General features: G+C 33.6%; 1 protein-coding gene across 1 annotated transcript; it reads left to right on the forward strand.

Annotated features, from left to right (window-relative positions):
* Positions 1–3,863: 3,863 nt before the first annotated feature.
* Positions 3,864–21,471, forward strand: LOC111409757 (copper-transporting ATPase PAA1, chloroplastic). The gene is made up of 17 exons (XM_023039772.1): positions 3,864–4,358; positions 4,589–4,642; positions 5,672–5,825; positions 9,603–9,677; positions 10,011–10,288; positions 11,860–12,093; positions 12,365–12,463; positions 12,556–12,705; positions 13,345–13,491; positions 13,758–13,808; positions 13,916–14,088; positions 14,674–14,812; positions 15,969–16,066; positions 19,165–19,405; positions 19,499–19,702; positions 20,285–20,365; positions 20,818–21,471. The coding sequence occupies exons 1-17, from the start codon at positions 3,924–3,926 to the stop codon at positions 21,067–21,069; spliced, it is 2,865 nt and encodes a 954-aa protein (XP_022895540.1). The 5' UTR covers positions 3,864–3,923; the 3' UTR covers positions 21,070–21,471.
* Positions 21,472–21,588: the final 117 nt, after the last annotated feature.

Here is a 21,588-nt window from a genome sequence, read left to right on the forward strand (position 1 = left end):
ACAATATCTTCCCACAAATAAATAATGAATGACTCAATGTTTCATTAAATATGGAATTTTTTCACATTTTTATAGAGGATGTTGGTATTTTTCCCATTTGAAAAATATATCAAAAATAAAACACATTAATGAATAAGAGATTCAAAACATTCAATTAAATATAACTATGTTGTCTTAAACATCTAAAGCAGTAAATTATGAGATGAAAAAAAATATATAATTTCTAGTGCTCACCTTTGAGATTGATCAATAACTTTCACTTGTTGATGATGTAATGAAGATGATGAAAAATGTGGAGTTTGTGTGTGTGTGTTTTTTTAACTTTTCATCTATTTTTTTAACAAAAATTCATATTATACAATATAATAATTATACCTTAAATGTTTAAAATATATAAAACAAATCATCACATCAGATCATTAATTCATTCAAATTAAGCATTTATTGTTCCTAAAAAGGTGTCATAAAGGGTAAAGTGGACATTTTGCATAAAAAGTGACATTTTTGGAAGAAATATGTGCAAATGAGATTTTTTTTATGCATTTCCAATTTTAGTGACATTTATGTAAATTCCCCAATTAATAATATGCCTAGAAAATCTTTTGCATAATTTATGGTTTATTATGAAATGGATTAAATTTAAGCACATAATTCATTAATGGATGCATTAAACAAAATATTATTAATTTTATAGTAATTGTACTATTTAAATTTTGAATCTTTATCAATTGATTATCATTTTGAAAAATTAAAAAGAAAAACTACCTCCTCTTACGAATTTGATCATCAAATACTTTAATTTGATTGAATTATTAGTTTATTAACCACAAATATAAGAGCTCTAACTGCATTCTTCACATTAGCAAATTAATTTTTATTATTTTTTATGTTGAATAAAAGTATAGTCCCTATTGGGTAGAAATTAAATTTAAAATTTTAATATAAGTCAAAGTCAATAATTAATTTTAATCACACATTTTATGAATTCACAACTTTTTAATCACATATTTCATCAATTTTTTCAAAATTTTCTAAAAATCTAATTTTAATCCCTTCACTAATAAAATATGATTCATTGAATATGAAAAATTATATAAGTCAAATTGCTATTTATTTATCTTAATTATTATTCAAGATTTTCACATAAATAACAATTACATACGCCTCAAGCGCAATAAATTCAAAAAAATTTCCTACTCACAAGCTTAATTGACACAACCATGATGATATAGCTGCCGTTTGAGCCCCATTAAATTTATAATAAATTTTTCTTTATCTTCTTTTTAACCATCTATTTTTCAATAAAATAATATTACACATAAAAAAAAACGTTTTCTTCTTTTTTAATTACACATTCTACCAAAAATACTATTCCAAAAATAATGGGGCCAGGAGGAGGCATATTTAGTACCTTAGAATAGTATAAATATTATTAAATAAAATGACAAATTCAAATATGAATTGTACAGCTAGAGCTCTAATATTTGTAGTTAAAAAATAATAGCTCAATTAAATAAAAAATATGATGATCAAATTAGTAACATCAGTTTTTTTTCCCCATAATTATGGCCATTAAATAAAGGTTTAGATTTCAAAAACTAGTAGTTTTCTTTGTAAGACTTCAATTAATCATGACCTCAAATCTGATAGAAACGTTAGTGCCAAGTTTAGTTTTGGGGACCAAAAACACAATATTGGTATATATTAGAGACCAATTGCTCTGAAATTCCTTTCTACAGTCAAATAATAACACACATAAAACATGTTTTCTAAATACCATGACTATAATATTCAAATAGGGTTAATAATTTAAATGGTCATTGAATTTTGAAAAAGTTTTCATCGAGTTACTGAACTTTAAAAATCATCAAAGTTATCACTGAATTTTGCAAAAGGCTTATACAAGTCACTGAACTTAAAAAATCACTCAATTCATTACTAAACTTGTTAAAAGATTTCTACATAGTCACCGAACTTTACAAAAACTTTCCCAGGGGTCACCGCTGGGAAAGTTTTTGTAAAGTTCAGTGATGAATGAGATAATTTTAAACTTCAGTGATCCCATGAAAACTTTTTACAAAGTTCAGCAATGATTTAAGTGATTTATAAAATTCAATGACTCGGTGAAAACTTTTTGAAAAGTTCAATGACCATATGGGTTATTTACTCCAAATAGATCAACAATAATTCATCAAGCTAAGTTTGCATTATAACTCATTTTTCATTCAATGTAGGCGGAAGATATTACTAAGTCCATATTTGAGGGGCATTATTTCCTCATAAAAATAACTTTTTTGATCGTTGGTGCACAGTCTTTCAAGACTTGATGAGACGCAAGTTAAAAATAACGGATGTGTGGGATCCAATAACGATTGAATTTCTTCGAAAAATGAGAAAGTAATGTCCTTCAAACAGGGACTAAGTTTACAGAAGGTTGCAATCAAGTGTTGTAAGGTATTAGTAAGTATACGTTGCAACAATTAGGGATTTTTTGCCTCAAAAAATTGATTTTTTGACCGTTATTTTATTATTCAAGCCGTAATTTTTGACTTCTTCTCTTACATGTGGACCCCACTTTTCTTCTAACGGTCAAAAAATCAATTCTCAAAATTCCTACCAAACGGGCCCTAGATTTTTTTTTTCAAACAATTATTCAATTTCGCAAGGCCTTATTCTTATAATAATGGACTATAATCATTGAAATGGATTAATTATTTTGAAAATGTGATTGAAATTAAAATTTAGCCTCCATTTGATAATCACTATTTCGAAATAATTTTTTAATGCCTTTATTTGAGCCACATTATTTTTATAAAAATACATTTTTAATAGTGTATTGATGGAAGTATGTGGTTAAAAAAAATGAAGAAAGGTTTTGAATTTGCGTATAATATTATTTTATTAAAGATTATGTGGTTAAAATGATATCAAATCACTATTTAAGAATATATTTTTTAAAATAATGTAGGTCAAATAGGGCCTATATAATCATTTATAAATACATATTCACACAATAAAATATTTTATACATAACTCACTTTTTTTTTTAACATTACATTTAAAAAAAAATCAATATTTATAATCCATTTTACTTAAGCCCCTATTTGAACCCCATTCTTTTATATTATTTTTTGAATTAATCTATTTGTAAAATGAATTTGCACAATGAGTTTTACAGTGTGTAAAATGTAAAGATCGTAACCATTGAATTCAAAAACAGTTTTTCAAATCGGTGGACATGATGTCTGTCAATTCACACATTGTCAAATTCATTGTAAAAGTAGCATGATTGTTATTTTTTATGCGGTACTCATTTTTAACAACGCATTTTTTATTAAAATAATATTATATACAAATCAAAATTTTTTCCTTCTTTTCTTCACCCCGTCACTTGAGCCTATCACTATAGCAGCTCTCTTATCATTTTTAGAAAAAATTAGACTGTTGTTGGCCCTACCTAGCACTTTTTTTGTACTGACCACTCACATTTGGGGGAATTGTAGGCTTCCAACAGTAAAAAAAAAAAAAAACTCATTTTTAGGCAGAAAAAATGTGTAAAGAACATGCAATAAATTTAGGAACAATGCCCTACGTACAAGGCACTGTTCTACATGCCCCCTCACTGTAGCTACAGTCAGTCCCATCAACCTGTATTAAAAAAAATAAATTTCTGTTTGTCCTGGTCGATCTCTGTAATTGCCCTCTGTACGTGAAGCACGATCCTTTAGAGGTAACCTAAAATGGAGTAGCATGTAACATGAGTATCAAAAAAGAATAAAATAAAATTTGTAGCATTGGGAAAGGATAGATGCACGTGTTTTACTGAATGAGCAATAAAAAACGTTTTTAATTATCCTCGCTCTCAGCTACATAGAGAGAGACTCAACTATAGAGAGAGAAACTGCAAAGAGGACTCCGTAGCAATGGAGTCGACGTTACTCTCGGTGAGCTCCACAATGTCTATTTTGTCCCTGTCCAAGTCTCTTAATTCCCATTCCACCACTCTCTTTACCAATTTCTACCGCTGCTTCTGCACGACTCGACCTAGTGCACTCGCTCGCCTCAAACTCAGGCGATGTCTACTTGACAGAGACTTCAACCGGCTCGGATCGTGTTCTTTGGTTAGGGGTCTGGATTCGGTGGATCTATGCAGGTCCCGATTGCAGTGCATTGGCAGTTCAGCTGCCTCGTTTGCGTCCGACGGAGGTGGTTTTGGTGGGATTCATGGAAATGGAGGTGGTCGAGGCGGCGGAGGCGATGGAGCGGCTGAGGGTGGAGAGTCAAAGCCGCGTTCCGTGGTGGTTGGAGCTGGGGAGGCTTCTGCTTCTAGCTCTGACGTTATCATTCTTGATGTTGGTGTAAGCCATCTCAGACTATTTTTTCTTTCTTTTTCCCTTGGTTTAAAGGTTCTGTTTAGTGATTTTATTCTAAAAGAGTTGTTTTTTTTAACTGCTAATCCAAAAATTACCCGAGAAATGACATTTTTTTTCCTGAATGTAAGGAATTATACTTTATATATCCTTTGCTGATAATTATTTGTTTTATTTATGAAATCTATCATAGGAATTTTTTTTTTCTAATGTCGCAGGGGATGACATGTGGAGGTTGTGCCGCGAGTGTGAAGAGAATTTTGGAAAGTCAAGTAAGTGATTGAGATTGAGTTGAATTTGCTTTAAATAGCTGTTTAAATTTTGTGGTGCGTCATTTACTGGAATCATCCACGTATGTCCTCTTGATTTATGTTTCGTCATGGTTGAGCTTTGGGAGGACAAAATAACTTTTCATTATCCAATTTTAGTGGCCTTTTAGTGAATTTCTTTTGGACGAAACTTTCTCTTGCAAAGAGATCCTTTTTGCTAGTTTTTCATGGGAAATTGGAGTTTAAGCTTTGTCTGTCTCATCCGCACGTGTTTATCGTTTTATACCATTTGGTTAAAAGATTGGGCAAATATTATTTTGTAGAGCAAAAAGGAAAAGAGATAAAGGGGAGGGATAAAGGGGTTGATGACCAAGGCCAAATAGAGCATGATGTATTGCTTGTGGACCCGGCTCAACATAATTTAGGCGCTATACAAATCAATCTATCTACTTAGCAAAAAGTATTGTAGTTTTTCATAAAAAAAATGTTTCTGAAGATGTTTATGTAATTGTGGTAACTACATTATGGAATTGAATGCTTTCTTGGAGAAAGAAAGCCTTTAAATGGAACATTATTAACCTACCAAAAGGACAATGTGTTATGCTGTCTCGTCCATATGTGTTTGTGGCTTTATACCATTTGGTTAAAAGAATTTGTTGTGCAAAATATTATTTTATAGAGCAAAAAGGAAAATAGGTAACGAATTTTAGTGGGAGGAATAAATGTGTGGATGACCAAAGCCAAATAGAGCATGGTGCATTGCTCTTGGACCCGGCTCAAAATAATACAGTTGCTATGCAAATCAATCTGTCTATTTAGCAAAAAAGTATAGTAGTTTTTCCGTGAAAAATGATTCTAAAGATGTTTACATAATTGTGGTAAATACATCATGGATTTGAGTGCTTTCTCGGAGAAAGAAAGCCTTTAAATGGAACATTGTTAACCTGCCAAAAGGGCAATTTTTATAATATGGACAAACTCTATAGTTTGCAATTTGTGGTTCACTCACGAGAAGGTTAAATTTATGAACAGCCACAGGTTTTTTCTGCTAGCGTGAATCTCACTACTGAAACTGCAATCGTATGGCCGGCATCTGAAGCCAAGGTTACACCCAGCTGGCAGAAGGACTTGGGAGAGGCTCTTGCAAATCATTTGACTAATTGTGGATTCACATCTAATCTTCGAGGTCAGCGCTCATTTGATTTATGATTTTAACAATTTATTTGTTCTGCAATTTGTTTTTCACCTTACATTTCTCAATTCTTGTCCTTGTTGCTTTCATTATCATCATGATATGACCAATGATGAGTTGACGGTTCAATTTATGTACTCTTTACGATGATGTCTTACCATTCTCTGTTTTAGATAATACCATAATGACGTAAAGGAGAGTTATATATAAAACATTACTTATAGGTAAAATGTTATAAGTAAAAAAAAAAAAAGGAAAAATAAAAAGAAAAAGAAAATAACCATACAAGAAAATATAAATTGAAAATTTCACTAAGTGAAGTACACATTTACTCCATATCGTTTATACATACTTTTTTTTTTTTTTTCATACATGGACATATAGGTAAGACTCTTCTAAAATCCACTACTAGAAATCACCCAAAACAGGACCACTAATAAACGTCCAAAACCGTTACTTTAAAAACACCATAACTTTACCCAAGACTCTCAAGTGGACCCTTGGTATAATATAGGTAATAAGGATTAAAATTGTAAGTTAAAACATAATAAACAGATGGTATCCTATGGGGAAAGTATTTGATATTGTCATTTTAGACTGTAAGTGAGACCATTAATCTAATATAGGTGGTAACAATTTAAAATTTTAAAATAAAACAAAATAAACAATCGTATCCTACAGGGAAAATATTTGATAGGGTCATTTTAGATGATAAGGAGCCAAACCAACGTAGTGATTATGATTATCCAGTCTGAGAGAAGATAACATATTCTGATATGTTTTGAACTGTATCAACAGTATTTATGAGGAGGTTCAAACCATCCTTAGCATGGACCTAAATAAGTAAAGGAAGATGTTCCACAACAAATGAAGCCTAATTCCTAATTAACTTGGGTAACAGCATTAGTTCTTTTTTTGCCATTTCATTCTATCCAACATTAACCTCTACTAGAAGACTTCCCAAAAAATTGAATAGTTTTTGTTGTTCCAACTTGTTAGAGAGGTCAGTAATCAGCTCTAATTTCAAGAAGTTTCTTGATATTATGAAGATTAATATAAATTCAAAAATTACTCTCACTTATATATCATTGGCTTTTTTAAATCCATGGAAGAAATAAATCAAGAAATTCTTGTGGTGGTGGGGGGGAGAAGTTGATTTTGATATGGATATAGGCCCACAAGTAATGGGGTCAATAAGCATGAGATTGATGTTGGGTTTATATATTTTACCCGAAAATCTACCATATATATATATATATGTGGATATGAATTGTAAAGTTAAAACGTCCATTCTTAATTCTTTATCACGACTTCATCTTCTTAGCGTCATGAAAGAGAAATGTAAATGGAGAAGGCTCCCTTTGTTTACCAAAAGGAAACATTACTTGGCCTCTATTGTTACTAAGGCCTGTTTGATATGGAAAATGGCATTTCCCCCCCACCTTTTTGTTGTTTGATTGGGAGAATTTTCCATGGAATTCACCCCTCTTCCCCCCCCCCCCCCCCCCCCCCCTCTTCCATGTCACTTCTTTTCCATGAATTGGTGGAAAACCAATTCCCATGGTTTTGGTGGGAATTGGCTTTTCTAGGTTCCCTTTTTTGTTTATTTATTTATTTTTTATTTTTTGGTAATGGAAATAAATTCTATTCACAACTGTAACAAATTTTACCCCGAATACCAAAAGATCCAAAATTTCAACAATTTTCAGGTGGAAAATTATACCAATCAAACACATTTAGGGCTTGTTTGGTAGGAATTTTGAGAATTGATTTTTTGACCGTTATGAGAAAAGTGGGGGCCACCTGTGAGAGAAGTCAAAAATTAAGGCTAGAATAGTAAAATAAAGATAAAAAAAATCAATTTTTTGGAATGAAAAATACTTTCCAAACAGGGCCTTAATTAACAATTCTAAGTAAAACAAGTTTAGACAATTCAATTCCTGCAATTCGTTTTTTCCACCCAAATTTCATTCTTGCAATCAAACGGATCCTAAGTTCACCAAGCTTGTCTAATTTGCAGATTAGGCTAGACACTATAGTACATGTAGTATTTAATTTAACTTATGCATAGTTCATGGGTTGGCAGATCAGGAAGCCTTTGAAGGGGGATAGTCCATCATAGGATGCAACGGATTCTTGTAACAACAACCATTCTCCTTCATGGTATGTCACTGCTATATTGGCATATACGTAGACTAATTCAGAGAGTATCTTTTGTCTCCATTTCACCATTTTTTTACACAAAAAAAAAAAAAAAAAAAAAACCTTGTTAAAATCATAGCTAATGAAACACTTCTCCATAAATAGGTGTCTCCTTGGCCACTAGAGGTGGATTTTGTTGAAGGCAGGTACATCTATCACCAGAAACCCCATGCAATTTAATAGTTTACTTTTATATGGGTTGAGGAAGTTCATTATTAGGAACGAGTTATTGTGGGGTTGCATTCTCTGTAAGGATTAATATATTAGCTGTCGAGAAATGGCAGATGGTATTTCCTCCAGCTGTCTAATTTCAACCTTCTCTAGATGAAACTTCCCATGTCGATTCTTCTATTTTGAAACATAAAGAATATCTGAGGTTCATTAATCTGCCAATCTCTAATTAATTTGTAATGTATGTGATACACAACAAGCTTAGCTAACAATATTTGTTTCTGACGATCTGTTTTAAGATTTTTAAAAACGCGTTGGTTTGTCATGTTGAAAAATTCTCTCTCAAAACTAAAAATAAGAAAACACGCGAGGTTTGAAATTTTGAAAAATTGTTTTATGACATTTTATTTATCTAGTAACAATAGAATAAATTTGTTTTAGTATATTATCAAGTATTATATGTATTTTAATGTTGGCGAATCTTATAATATTTCTTCTTTAAAAAATTTTAAAAAAATAATCAATTAATTTTTTACTATAAAAATTGAAAGTAAAAATTAATGACGTGGATTAATATATTTTTGTCCGTGTTCATTTAAATATTTTTACTAGTTAATTTTTTTATTTTTCTAGAATTTTTTATATATATTTTTTGAATTTTAATTTTAGTTTTTTAGAATTTTATTTTTTTAATATTTTAGATTTTATTTTTTAAGAATTTATCAATTTTATTTTTTGAACTTACTTTCTTGAATTTTAGATTTTTATAATTTTATTTGTTAAAATTTTATTTAAATGTTTTTTTTTTTTGAGTATTTTCAGAATTTTCACAGAAAACACTTAAAACTTCAAAAATGCATTTTATTTTATAAATTATCCTTGTTTTCGAAAATGTATTTTCAAATACCAAACCAAACACGTTTTCAGTGTTTTGCAAAATTGAAAACTGAAAATGGCTTGAAAATAGCAAACCAAACGCACCCTAAGTTTCTGTATTTCCTTCACCAAGATGAAACATTTGATTTACTTCATACCACTCCTCTTTCTAAACCTTGTATCACGTTGGATGTACAGTATGTTGAAATTCTGAATTCATTTATATTTATAAATGGACAATTACACTTGTTCCTGCTACATTCACATTGCAACATAAACAGTGTCTACTTCTGAATTCTCTAGAATATAGTAATCAATACAAGATGTATATTATCTATTCATTGAACTTATCATGATTCATCTGCGTTAATTTTAACAAGGCTGAAAACAAAAATCCACTAGATCAATATGAAGAGATAAACTGCAAAAGATAGCTTTTTTTGAAAGATTTCAAGTAGATTTCAATGCTTACTTGTGTGTCTTATGATCTTAGTAAGCATGACTTATTGTCCTTGTTTGCAGATTCAAGAAGGGTGAACATCTATGAGACGTTTGAGAAGAAGATAAATGAAAAGCATGCTCTGTTAAGAAAGAGTGGTAGACTCCTTTCTTGCCCCTACATTATTGACTATAAAAGTCTATGTTAATGACATTTTTTTTTATAGAAATCCTGACATGTCTTAAATGACAATTGATAGGAATTTGACGATATGGTTGTTTGGAGTTGACTTTATTTCATATTTAAACTACTCAAAAGTATGAAAGAATTATTAGCCTAATTAAGAAAACAGTATTTTTCTGTTAATTTTTCTAGATCTAGTCTGTAAAAGTTCAAATATTTGAGAGTTGCAATATTTGTGATTAGAATTTATTTCTAGTTCGTGCGTTTGAGGCCAATATGCCATGATTGAAAACTTGTCGATTCAACAGGTCGTGGGCTAGCTGTTTCTTGGGCTTTATGTGCTGTATGCATCTTTGGCCATCTCACTTACTTCTTTGGAACCAAGGCACCATGGATCCATGCATTGCATTCCACAGGATTTCATTTGTCTTTGTGTCTATTTACATTGCTTGGCCCTGGTCGCCAACTGCTTGTTGATGGCCTGAGAAGTCTTGTTAGAGGAGCTCCAAACATGAATACATTGGTTGGTCTTGGGGCTTTGTCATCCTTTGCTGTCAGCTCCCTCGCTGCTTTTATACCAAAACTGGTAATTTGTTATTCAATCCTCCTACATAGGTTTCTAAATAGAAATGAATGGATTTTGAAACCCACAACTTCATTCTTATTGTGCTAAATTGATGCCAACAAACCTTATAACTTCATATATATGTCTTTGCTATTTCCTCAGAATAGTGCACCGTGCTTTATAGATGAAGGTAAATAATCCCATCAACCACGCAGTCGAAACATTTTGCAACGATTAAACTGATAGGAACAAGATGGTCTTGCATCTTTGCTTTTTTAATGCATCACGACATCTACTCCAGTTGTCACATTCCATTAAAAGGATATAATGATATGACAGTGTATATACATGATTACAAGCTAATTTATGCGAAAAATAAAACCATTTCCTGTGCTGCAAGTAAATGTCAAAGGAGACAGCCAGACAGGACAAGTCATGCTGAGAGTCTTGTACCTTATATTCATGTTTAAGTCCTGTGCAGTTGCCTGCAGCTTCATTGAAACGAAGATTGACAACATTAACCTTCACCTCCACCTCCCTACCAAAGAATCAAAAATAATAATCCAAAGGGGAAATTATATGTAGTTAAATAGTTGATGCAATTTATTTAAATAAACAATTTCACATATATCCACCATTAACAGGCCTGGCAGCAGAAATTGAAGTATCATTCCAATCTGTGTGGACGAAAATTTTGTTGTCTCATGTTCTTGTATGAGTCTTTGTGCCCTTATCCAGTACTCTACCGGATTCTCTTTTTCCATCTCATTTCATGGACGCTTTTTGATTTTTTCACATCGCATCCTAATCTTTCATTGTGCTATAACTTTTATTTTTTTTGGTTGCAAAAATTACGGATTTGCTATTTGTGTTGCATATAAATATCCTAAATTTTGTTGGGGATTCAATTGAAATTTTTTTACCTTTCAGCCCAATGCTGATCGATTTTTTGCTAGGCTATTATGCTTTATTTTGTTTCATCCTCGATGATGATGTCTTTTAGGAGGTTTCCCTCTAATCTATATCATCTAGGATGCACCGACCCCATCCCAGGACCGGCGAGTTGGTGTCATACACGTGTTGAAAACGCCAAGAGGCTTGTCCAAATATTTTTTATTTTATTTTATACAGTTAGACACATCGTCGACACATTGTCACTGGACATCCACACGGCACCCACATGTTGGATACACCAAGTGGCGTGTTCAAATTATTTTTTCGTTATGTAAGTTGAACAAGTCGCTGACACGCTAGGATATATACCAACACGTCGTCGACGCGTGTTGAACATCCCAGGTGGCATATTTGAATTATTTCTTGATTTTGTATGGTTGGACACGTTGCCAACACGTAGGAGGTACATTGTTGAGACGTTGATTAAGAAAATCAATTTTTTACATTATAAAAAATTAATATTTTAATCTGCATGATGCGACACGTCGTTTCGGTACTTTTCTTAAAAACTAAATGTTATTCACCAGTTTGTGTCATGTTAGACACTCGTGTCCTTGTTTGTGCTTCCTAGCATATCATATATGAGTGGTTGAGTTAGGCACCTGCATTTCTGTTAAATGAAGTTTCTGTTCACACAGGGATGGAAAACTTTCTTTGAGGAACCAGTTATGCTGATAGCATTTGTCTTGCTTGGGAGAAATCTTGAACAGAGAGCCAAGATAAAAGCAACCAGTGATATGACAGGCCTTCTAAGTATGTTGCCTGCTAAAGCTCGTCTCCTGGCTAATGGTGGTGCAGGAGAATCGGACTCAACCGTTGAAGTTCCTTCTAGCAGTCTTTCTGTGGGAGATCAAATCGTTGTACTGCCTGGAGTAAGTATAGCTTTCTTTACATTCATAATTCGTTATAACTTTGACTGATTTCTCATGTATAGCTCATGGAATCATGAATAGGAATTATACTGTCAATATTCTTTAGCTCATCTTACTTTTTATCGTATGGACGTTATCAATTGGTTCTTTGCCCCTAACTGTAGTTCAAATGTTGTTGAGAATGTTATAACATGGCACTTGCCAAACCTTCTGCATTAATTTTTCTAACTTGCTTATTTTTTCTTCTACTCATGCTCTTCTCATCCTTTAGGATCGTATTCCGGCTGATGGGATAGTCAGAGCAGGCAGAAGCACTGTTGATGAGTCAAGTTTCACTGGGGAGCCTCTACCTGTAACTAAATTACCAGGGGTAGTTATATGAACATACTCTTTCTTTGTGATTGGATTTTCCCATCATATACATCCCTTCTTACTATACATTGGATGGCATTTCTTGACCAGGCAGAAGTCGCAGCTGGAAGTATAAACCTAAATGGAAAAATTACTGTTGAGGTTCAAAGACAAGGTGGTGAGACTGCCATTGGGGACATTGTTCGGTTGGTAGAAGAAGCACAGACTAGAGAAGCTCCTGTACAACGGTTGGCTGACAAGGTTCATTGTGTGTAACTTGTGTGTAGTGTCTCAATCTTTCAGCACACACCTAGATGGTGTCAACCTAAAATCATATCGAATGATTTAATTATAAAGGATTTTAGTCTTTTTTGGTTTAGCTTTGGACATAAAGCCTTGAGAGAATAGTGAAGAATCCAATCCATAAAGCTGCTCCCATATAAGTACAAGATAATGTTTATCTGAGTTTAACATGTGCTATAGGGTTTTCTATGATGTAATATGTACGATTTTGCAATTTCATAACTTTTGTTCCTAAACAATTGGGATATTTACTGTCAAAACCACAGATGAACCAGTCCTATTATAAGTTATTAAATACAAATTGTCAAAGGTAGTTAACAGTTACCAACTGTAAATGCACCTGGTAGATAGACTACCTAATTCCTGGATTTAAATCTTTACTTAAGAGAATTACCTATTATTCATTGTCCCTGTTCTCTAATATAATGTTTTTGATAAACTTAATTACTGAATTACTGTTGCTAATTGCTATCATTATACTTTCAAAAATGTGCTATTATTTCTGTACTCTGATTAACGTTGTTCGAGATTCAATTTAAGTGAGTAGTCTGCCTCCTTTATCCCCTACTTCTCAATGTCCGGCATGTTTTTGTTTAGGTTGCTGGACACTTCACTTATGGTGTTATGGCGCTCTCTGCAGCCACATTTATGTTCTGGAATCTTTTTGGTACGCGAATTTTGCCAGCTGCTCTTCATCAAGGGACTTCTCTTTCATTGGCATTGCAACTTTCATGTAGCGTTCTGGTATAATTGCAATTCATAAATCGTCATTTACTTTGGCACCTTCTTTGAAGAGATTCCTGTAACAAATCTAATCCTAAGATTTGACTATAACCTTATTCTTACTAACAAGAAGGCCCCCGTTTCCTCTAGCTATCTAATCTCCTCTTCCCCAGCCCTGGTTGTTTCTTTCTGAATCTGCTATTTGCTAGGTCGTCAATGTGCCTTTTGATGTCTGCTCATCTTCACTTTCAACTTAACAGTAACTGGTCGTTGTTTTTGAGTTTCAGGTTATAGCATGTCCATGTGCACTTGGGCTAGCAACACCAACAGCTGTACTGGTAATTATTTTAAAATGAAATTTAGATTCATCCGAATGCTTAACATGGTTTATATAGAATCTTAATTATAATATCCAACCAAATTACAACAAATTTCTAAATTTTAGGTTGGAACTTCACTTGGTGCTACAAGAGGGCTGCTTTTGCGTGGTGGAAGTATATTGGAAAATTTCTCGATGGTGAACACAGTTGTCTTTGACAAAACAGGAACATTAACCATTGGCAGACCTAGTGTGACCAAAGTAATGACACAGGGTCACCAAGCAGATACAGATCCACAGTTTAGTACATGACTCTCTATTTGGTCATGTTATATTTTTTTAGGTTTTGTGTGTTTTTTCTGATATAAGTTAAATATCTTGAGAAAGTCAATATTATTATACTGGGTTTTGACTGTAATATGGATTCTTGATATTGGGAAATTTGTTTACAAACTTGAGAATGCTATTATAGTTATTATTTAAGGTCTTTCATATTCATATCTTGTTTAAACTCGCGAATCAATCAGAATGGCTGTTCCTATAATTGTACACATTATACCTTGCTTTGTCAAAGAATAAAAGGGTGATTAAATACATATGCATGTTTCTGCTGTCTTTTGCCCATATTCGCTCTCTTTCTATTCTTTTTTGTGGTATTAACTCTTCAGGTTATATGAATACTGGTATTATATGTGTTTGAATTTTTGCTGATATGTTGATCACCAAATGCACCACATGCGGATTATATATAATATCCACGGAAATATGATATCTGAAAATGCATTTCTATGCGCCAGCAGAGCTTCACTTTTAATTATTTCCATTTCCAATTGGTGCAAAAATGTTTTGCATTAAAAAGGATAATAAACAAGGTTTTAATGCAGACCAGATTTAGCTTCAGCTCGTAATTGGTCTGAAGTGGATATTTTGACGTTAGCTGCTGGAGTTGAATCAAATACAATTCATCCAATTGGAAAGGCGATTGTGGAGGCAGCGCAGGCTTTGAACTGTGCAAATGTGAAGGTATTTTTTTCCCTTCATGGATGCCCGCTTGGAAAGATAATTTGTTTGTTAAATAGTGCTATTTAAAATTGCAGTGTTCATATTTGCATTGGGAATTATGTTGCACAGTAGAAATATTTTACTCTTTTCTATTTTGCTTTGCATTTTGGGTAGCTTCTGTTTATTCGGGGGATAACTTACCTCCTTGACAAAAACTCAGCTCCTTTTGTAAATTGCATTATCTTCTAATTGTACAGTGATGATAATTTAACAACCAGTGTGCTTTAGATAGCTTCATGGTTGTGCTTGTACTAAATATGAAGTATCTATTTATGTGAACACTGTTCTAAAAAAGACACCTAGGCGGGAAGTTTGGCTTTACCGCTAGCCACCCTTTAACTTTTTTACGCCTAGGCAAACTTAAGCTCGTCAAAGCTTGAAGCTCAGCGTTGCCGTGTAGCTATGCTTTTCACTTTCTAGAACATTGATTTTGAGAGTTGAGGTTAAGGTTTTTCAGTGGCATGCTCTTGGATAAAATGTGGGTTAAACTTAATTTAACCACTATTTCATGCACAAAATAAGTAAAGGTTCATAAATTAAAATATATTAACAGCACGAACATCTATCATCTTATAGGCTTATCCCCGGGGAAATTTCATATTTGATTTTTTTGGGACTTGTTCCTCAGTTTAGTGTTTAGTTCCTAGTTGCTAGATTTCAATGGCATTGTTTATTACCTTCATTGCTTCCACAGTATGTTGGCATGATGGAACCCTTTCATATAATTGTAGTCTAAAACTATCCACGTCTGGGGTAAAGGGAAAGTTGAAGATTTCATATTTAAATGCTTCAGCCAACGTAACTCAGTTTGATGGGAAAACGATGAAAATGTACCTACTTCCAGACCTTCCATGTTGCCAAGTTCTTGATTGATCTCTTAGATGAAAATGTTTCTCAATATTGCTCGATATTGATGACCGTATATAGTCACCTTTATCTCTCCCTCTCTTAATTGTAAGACATCTCATCATGTGGAATATCAATCACCAGCATAAACTAATTTCAATTCTGTGATCAATTATGAGTATGATGTACTGTTGACAGTTTGGTAGTTTCTCCTTAATCAGTTTTTTACCAAACTAATTTTAAAATTTCTTACAAAAAATTGTGGTTCTAGGCGGCAGAAGGAACATTTACAGAGGAACCTGGGTCTGGTGCGGTGGCAACCATTGATGAGAAAAAGGTGTCAGTCGGTACGCTGGAGTGGGTTGAAAGGTATTTTAAGATGTTGATTCTTGTTTGGAACTTGATGTCTAATTTGATCCTATTTAGGAGATGCACTTCATTTGATTCATAGTCGGTACATTTATTTTAAAATTCTATAACTGTTTGTTTGATTAATTTTTTGAATAAATTTGATGTTGAAGGAAACTCCTCTCAGCCTCCTTTGTCAGTCTCAAGTCTTCTTCATTGAGGCTTATTTTAGATAATAATATCTCAGGATTGACTGCCACAAATTTCTATGCAATTGAACTCTCGTTTTATCAATATCATTTCAAATTATTCATGTTTGAGTGTACCATTTAGACTGCATTAGCTATCTTCTGTGTTCAGTTACTTGCATCTTTGAATGTGAGCCTCCATCAATCATTATTATTAGCATTATATAACCTTCTTAAAAAATGTTATTGCGCTTTCTTTTCTCTTCTGAATTTTCTTTTCAAGTGACCTTAATGTCACAGGCCTAGTTTCGTCACTCCTGAACTACGCTAAAACCATGCCCCTTAATGCTCCACAACTCCCGTCCCACGAGATAGAATTAAGTCAGCTTTAAAACCTACACAATAATTTAACAATGAGATTAAATTATATTAAAACTTTGGTAGAGATGGTAGATAGGAAATTGGGAGGAAAAGAGCGCTCATATTTTTTTGGGGAAAACTTCTTTATATAACTATAAGCGAAAACTATTTACAAACTTTCTTGTATTCTCTCTACAAATATATCACTTTATCTCACTTTACTCCTATTCTATCCACGGGAATTTTCTCTCAACTCTCTATTACTCTCCCCTTTGCTTCATCTCAAAATCAACAATTTGTTGAGAATCCAACATTATAACGACCTACAAATGAGGCTCTGATACCACCTCCATAGTCCACACCACTTGAACCTTGCACGGATGTCACCTCATCTCTGAGATGAAAAATTAGTTCAACCCCATGTGAACCTTTCGCTGATACCACATGCCACGGATCTAGTTTTGTTACTCTCGAACAACTAGAACCGTGTGGCATTAACGTTTAATAATTTTCATCTTTCACGAGAAAACGTTAAGTCAGCCTTTCAACGCTCACAAATAATTTAACCGATAAGGCTAAATTATAACAACTTTGAGTCGAGGATTTGAAGTAAGAAATATATGGAAAAGAAGTAAGTTTTGGAGATTCTCTTTGTATGAAAGGAAAACTTTACAGTCTCTCTTAAGCATTCAACTCATTTCACTCCATATAATTTATAAATGAGGCTATATCTCTATTTATAGGCAAAGTCTTACAAGTTGTCTTGGTATTAACGGACAAGACTAATTTTAATCCAAGGGTTCTCATTGGTTGCAAGTTGCATTAACATCCTTTGATCAAGTGGTAATTCTCAACATTTTCCATCTCATGCTAGTTGACATCAAGTGACAAATCTTTACAATTCACATACAAGTGGACAAGTCATGGTCAAATTAGATTTTGCTTCCTCCTTGGCATTATCTTGCAAGTGGCACAAGTAGTACAAGTGTTACAAGTGAACAAGTACAACTTGGCGAGGTTGCCCACTTGCATCTCCAAAACAATGTAGGCAGTGCACTTCAGCGGGATGGAACTGTCGCAAGCAGATTTAGGCAGTGGACACAGGCAGACTTGGGGACGTAGGCAGCTTTTTTTGGCAGAACACAAGCTAGTGGACATAGGCAGCTTCCCCAGCACAGAAATGAGGTTTCCCTACGTTAAAACCAGCCATTTTGCGGAGGAGAAATACTATGGATTGTAACCGGATGTTTTGGGGGATGCAAGTGGGCTAACTTGTACAACTTGTCTACTTATGCCACTTGTCCTACTTACAAGATAATGTCAAGGAGGAAGTAAAGTCCAATTTGTCCACTATGAAAATGGTTTGTCCACTTGCATGTGAATTGTAGAGATTTGCCACTTAATACTAACTAGCATGGGGTTGGAAAGTGACATGCAATTTGCATTGAAAGTATAGAGAATTACCATTTGATCAAAGTAGGTTAATGCAACTTGCAACCAATGAGGACCCTCGGATCAAAATTAATCTTGGCTATTGATTATAAAGCAACTGGCAAGGTTTTGCCTATAAATAGAGATATAGTCTCATTTGTAAATTTTGCAGTGAAGTGAGTTGAATACTTAAGATAGATCGTAAAGTTTTCCTTTCATTTATATACCAAAAGAATTCTCCTAAACTTGCTTGTTTTCCTTATATTTCCTACTTCCCTCTACTCAAAATTGTTATAATTTACCTCATTGGGTAAATTATTTGTGAGCATTGAAAAGTTGACTTAACGTTTTCTTGTGAGAGACGAGAATTGGTGAATGTGAAGGTTGCATGGTTCTAGTTGTTCGGGTGTAATGAAACTAGGTCTGTGACATTAAGCTTACTTGGCTCAAGGTTAACGGGAAGGGAGGATGAAAAGGAAAATAAGCCATTTTGCCTTTCACTCTATTTTCATCTTTTATCTTTACTCATGCAAACCTCTATACAAGGTTTGGTGACCAGTGCTACTCTGGAATTTTCTCATTCATGATGTTCGTGATTGCACAGAGAAGTGGGCTAATTGACGATTCTCATGGAGCAGGATTTAGAGCATAATACGCTAACGGTGTTTCTAAAACTGCAAAATGAAATGATTGCATGTCATTATCCTCACTATTTATTATTTCCAAAGAATTTTAATCCAACACTGAAACTGAATCCATGAAGCGACATCTGTGAAGCAGTCTAATATCACATTAGGTCAATATGTGTCTTCTGCATGAAGAAAAATATTGTTCAAAGATAATGAAGGATTTCTTTTTGGTTCCTAAGTAGATCAGATTAAATATTTCTCCACTATTAGTTTAACTAGGCAATATATTATTTATCAACCCATTTGCAGGGGCCCATCGTACTTCTTTTGGCAGAAAAGTGAAGTTCAAACTTCTGATGTAATTTAGATTTATAGCATGAAAAAGCTTGCTTTTAGTAAATCAAAGTAAAACTTTTCTTTTAGTAAATCAAAGTAAAACTTTCTTTTTAAATAATTGTTTTTCCTCTTTGTATTTAATGTTCTTGACCTTCAAAGTTTTTGAATAACTCAGGCATGGGGTGAAAAACAATTCATTCCAAGAACTTGAGGAGTTTAAGAATCAATCAGTTGTTTATGTGGGGGTAGATGATATTCTTGCTGGTATAATTTATGTCGAGGATCAGATCAGAGAAGATGCTAGGCATGTTGTTAAATCTTTGACTAATCAAGGAATCAACACTTACTTGCTCTCTGGGGACAAAAAGAATGCTGCTGAATATGTTGCATCTGTTGTTGGTATTCCAAAAGAAAGGGTGAGATGATTTTTATAGTACATGCACATGCTTTCGTCATGTACACTGTCAGAAACACAAACTCGCTTGCTAAAAGAATATGGTCGGTTGCAGGTGTTGTATGGAGTCAAACCAGATCAAAAGAAAATGTTCATTAGCAGACTTCAGGAGGATCAGAACATTGTAGCTATGGTTGGTGATGGAATCAATGATGCAGCAGCTCTCGCTTCATCGCATGTAGGCGTTGCAATTGGTGGAGGTGTTGGAGCTGCTAGTGAGGTGTCATCTATTGTGCTAATGCACAACAAGTTGTCCCAGGTATGCTGGCCTGCAACTTCTTTATCTCATTATATATTAAAATTTATGGTCTCGGAATTTTGTAGTAATCATGTATTGTTAGATCGAGTCATAAAATGAAGGGGTTGTATTGCGACCCCATATTTTCCCCTTCGATTTTAGATTTTGCAATAGATTTAGCCCCATTTGATTCTTATTCTTTGGCCATAAAAATGAAAAATATGACCGTTATCCATCACATCAAGCCATCATATTTAACTTTCTATATTTTGTGTTGGGTCCCGTAACGGCTATATTTTTCATCCTCATTCTTAGAAAAATAGGAATCAAACGGGGCCTTAGTTTATTTATTTTTGTGCTGTTACAATTTTGATAATGAGGACTTTGATAAATAAACTAAAATCAAAGGTGAAAATATTGGGTCGTAATACACCCCCTCTATTTTATGACTCGATCTAACAATAAATGATTACTACAAAAATTTTAAGACCATGATTTGGGCACGGAATCATAACATTGTGGGTTTGGATGTCCATCTTTTCCTCGATGAAAAAAGTCCTCAGGCCTTGTATATCAGATATTAACCTAGAACATTCCATGCAGTTACTTGATGCTCTGGAGCTGAGCAGACTGACCATGAAGACTGTCAAGCAAAATCTCTGGTGGGCTTTCGCATACAACATTGTAAGTTGATTGCATTTGCAATTTATTTTCTTTAACAAAATCATAGTATTTTATTTTCTTTCCTGATTACAAATCATGGTATATAATGATACTGGTACTGATCATTCAATTGGATTGAGATAAAAAACGATAAAATGGATGTCCTTGGTTACTTTTCTGATTCTTTCTATTCCTGTCCGTTGTCTATACAGTATTCAGGCTTGTGCCATCTCTTTGCGTTGGTTATTGAATGCCTTTTTATTCACTCACTCAGCCTAAAATAGCCGTCTTTGATACTAGTTTTTCGCTCCCTTATTTTCTCTTTCATGTTTTCTTTTTAATATATGCATGAATAATTTACTAACAGTACGTCCAAGAAAAATCCTCTTGGGATAACTGTACCCTTCCAATTCAGCAATCTATTTTACTTGCACATATTAGTATTTGAACCTACTTTTCTTCATTCATTGCAGGTAGGAATTCCAATAGCAGCTGGAACGTTGCTACCTGTGACTGGGACCATGCTATCTCCTTCAATTGCGGGTGCCCTTATGGGGTTTAGTTCTATTGGTGTGATGACAAACTCTTTGCTTCTAAGATTCAAGTTTGCAGCAAAACAGAGAGAAATTTTCAAATCATCATTATACATTAAACCACCTAGAGACGATGATGATATCAGGGAAGAAAATAAGAGATTGCAGCACCCATATACAGCTTCCAGATGATGAAACCTGTTTGCGAAATTATGGAACCACTAACTTGCTTCTGAGTGAGGTTTACTGGATACAACTTTTTTATGATGCCACACGGAGGAGGAAATCACCAATTCATCAGAATAAATCGAACCCAAATTCTTTGGAGGGCGTGGGAAGAGACTATTTGGTTATCCCAGTCTTTTAAAGAGCCCCGAGAAGCTCAAATAGAACCCATTATTTTTCTAGCTAATGTTGTTCTCTCTAGTAACGTAAGTTAACTTGGATTTGTTTCGAGTTGGAAAGATGAAAAGTGGGGCACTATTATTTGAACTTGTTTGAATAATTTTAACTAATTCTTTTTACTAGTTTTAGCGAATTTTGTGGATGTATTTGATGGCAAAATGTTGCAAGAATGAGAACTATACTTCACTGGATTAGTAGTCATAAAATTTTCCTTTTCAATTGCAGCATACGTAGGAGTTTCAACGAAAAAATATGAACTCAGATTTTCCTCCCGAGCAGCGCGTAACTGTTAAGATGGAAGAGTCC

This window comes from Olea europaea, chromosome 15, assembly GCF_002742605.1.
Source record: "Olea europaea var. sylvestris chromosome 15, O_europaea_v1, whole genome shotgun sequence".
NCBI classification, from domain to species: Eukaryota; Viridiplantae; Streptophyta; class Magnoliopsida; order Lamiales; family Oleaceae; genus Olea; species Olea europaea.

Bases quoted from the DNA above. Each gene is read 5' to 3' on its own strand.
- LOC111409757 (XM_023039772.1), top strand. From the start codon at position 3,924: ATGGAGTCGACGTTACTCTCGGTGAGCTCCACAATGTCTATTTTGTCC. The intron at 16,067-19,164 runs GTATTTTAAGAT...TGAATAACTCAG, and splicing joins ACGCTGGAGTGGGTTGAAAG to GCATGGGGTGAAAAACAATT. The intron at 20,366-20,817 runs GTAAGTTGATTG...CATTCATTGCAG, and splicing joins GGGCTTTCGCATACAACATT to GTAGGAATTCCAATAGCAGC.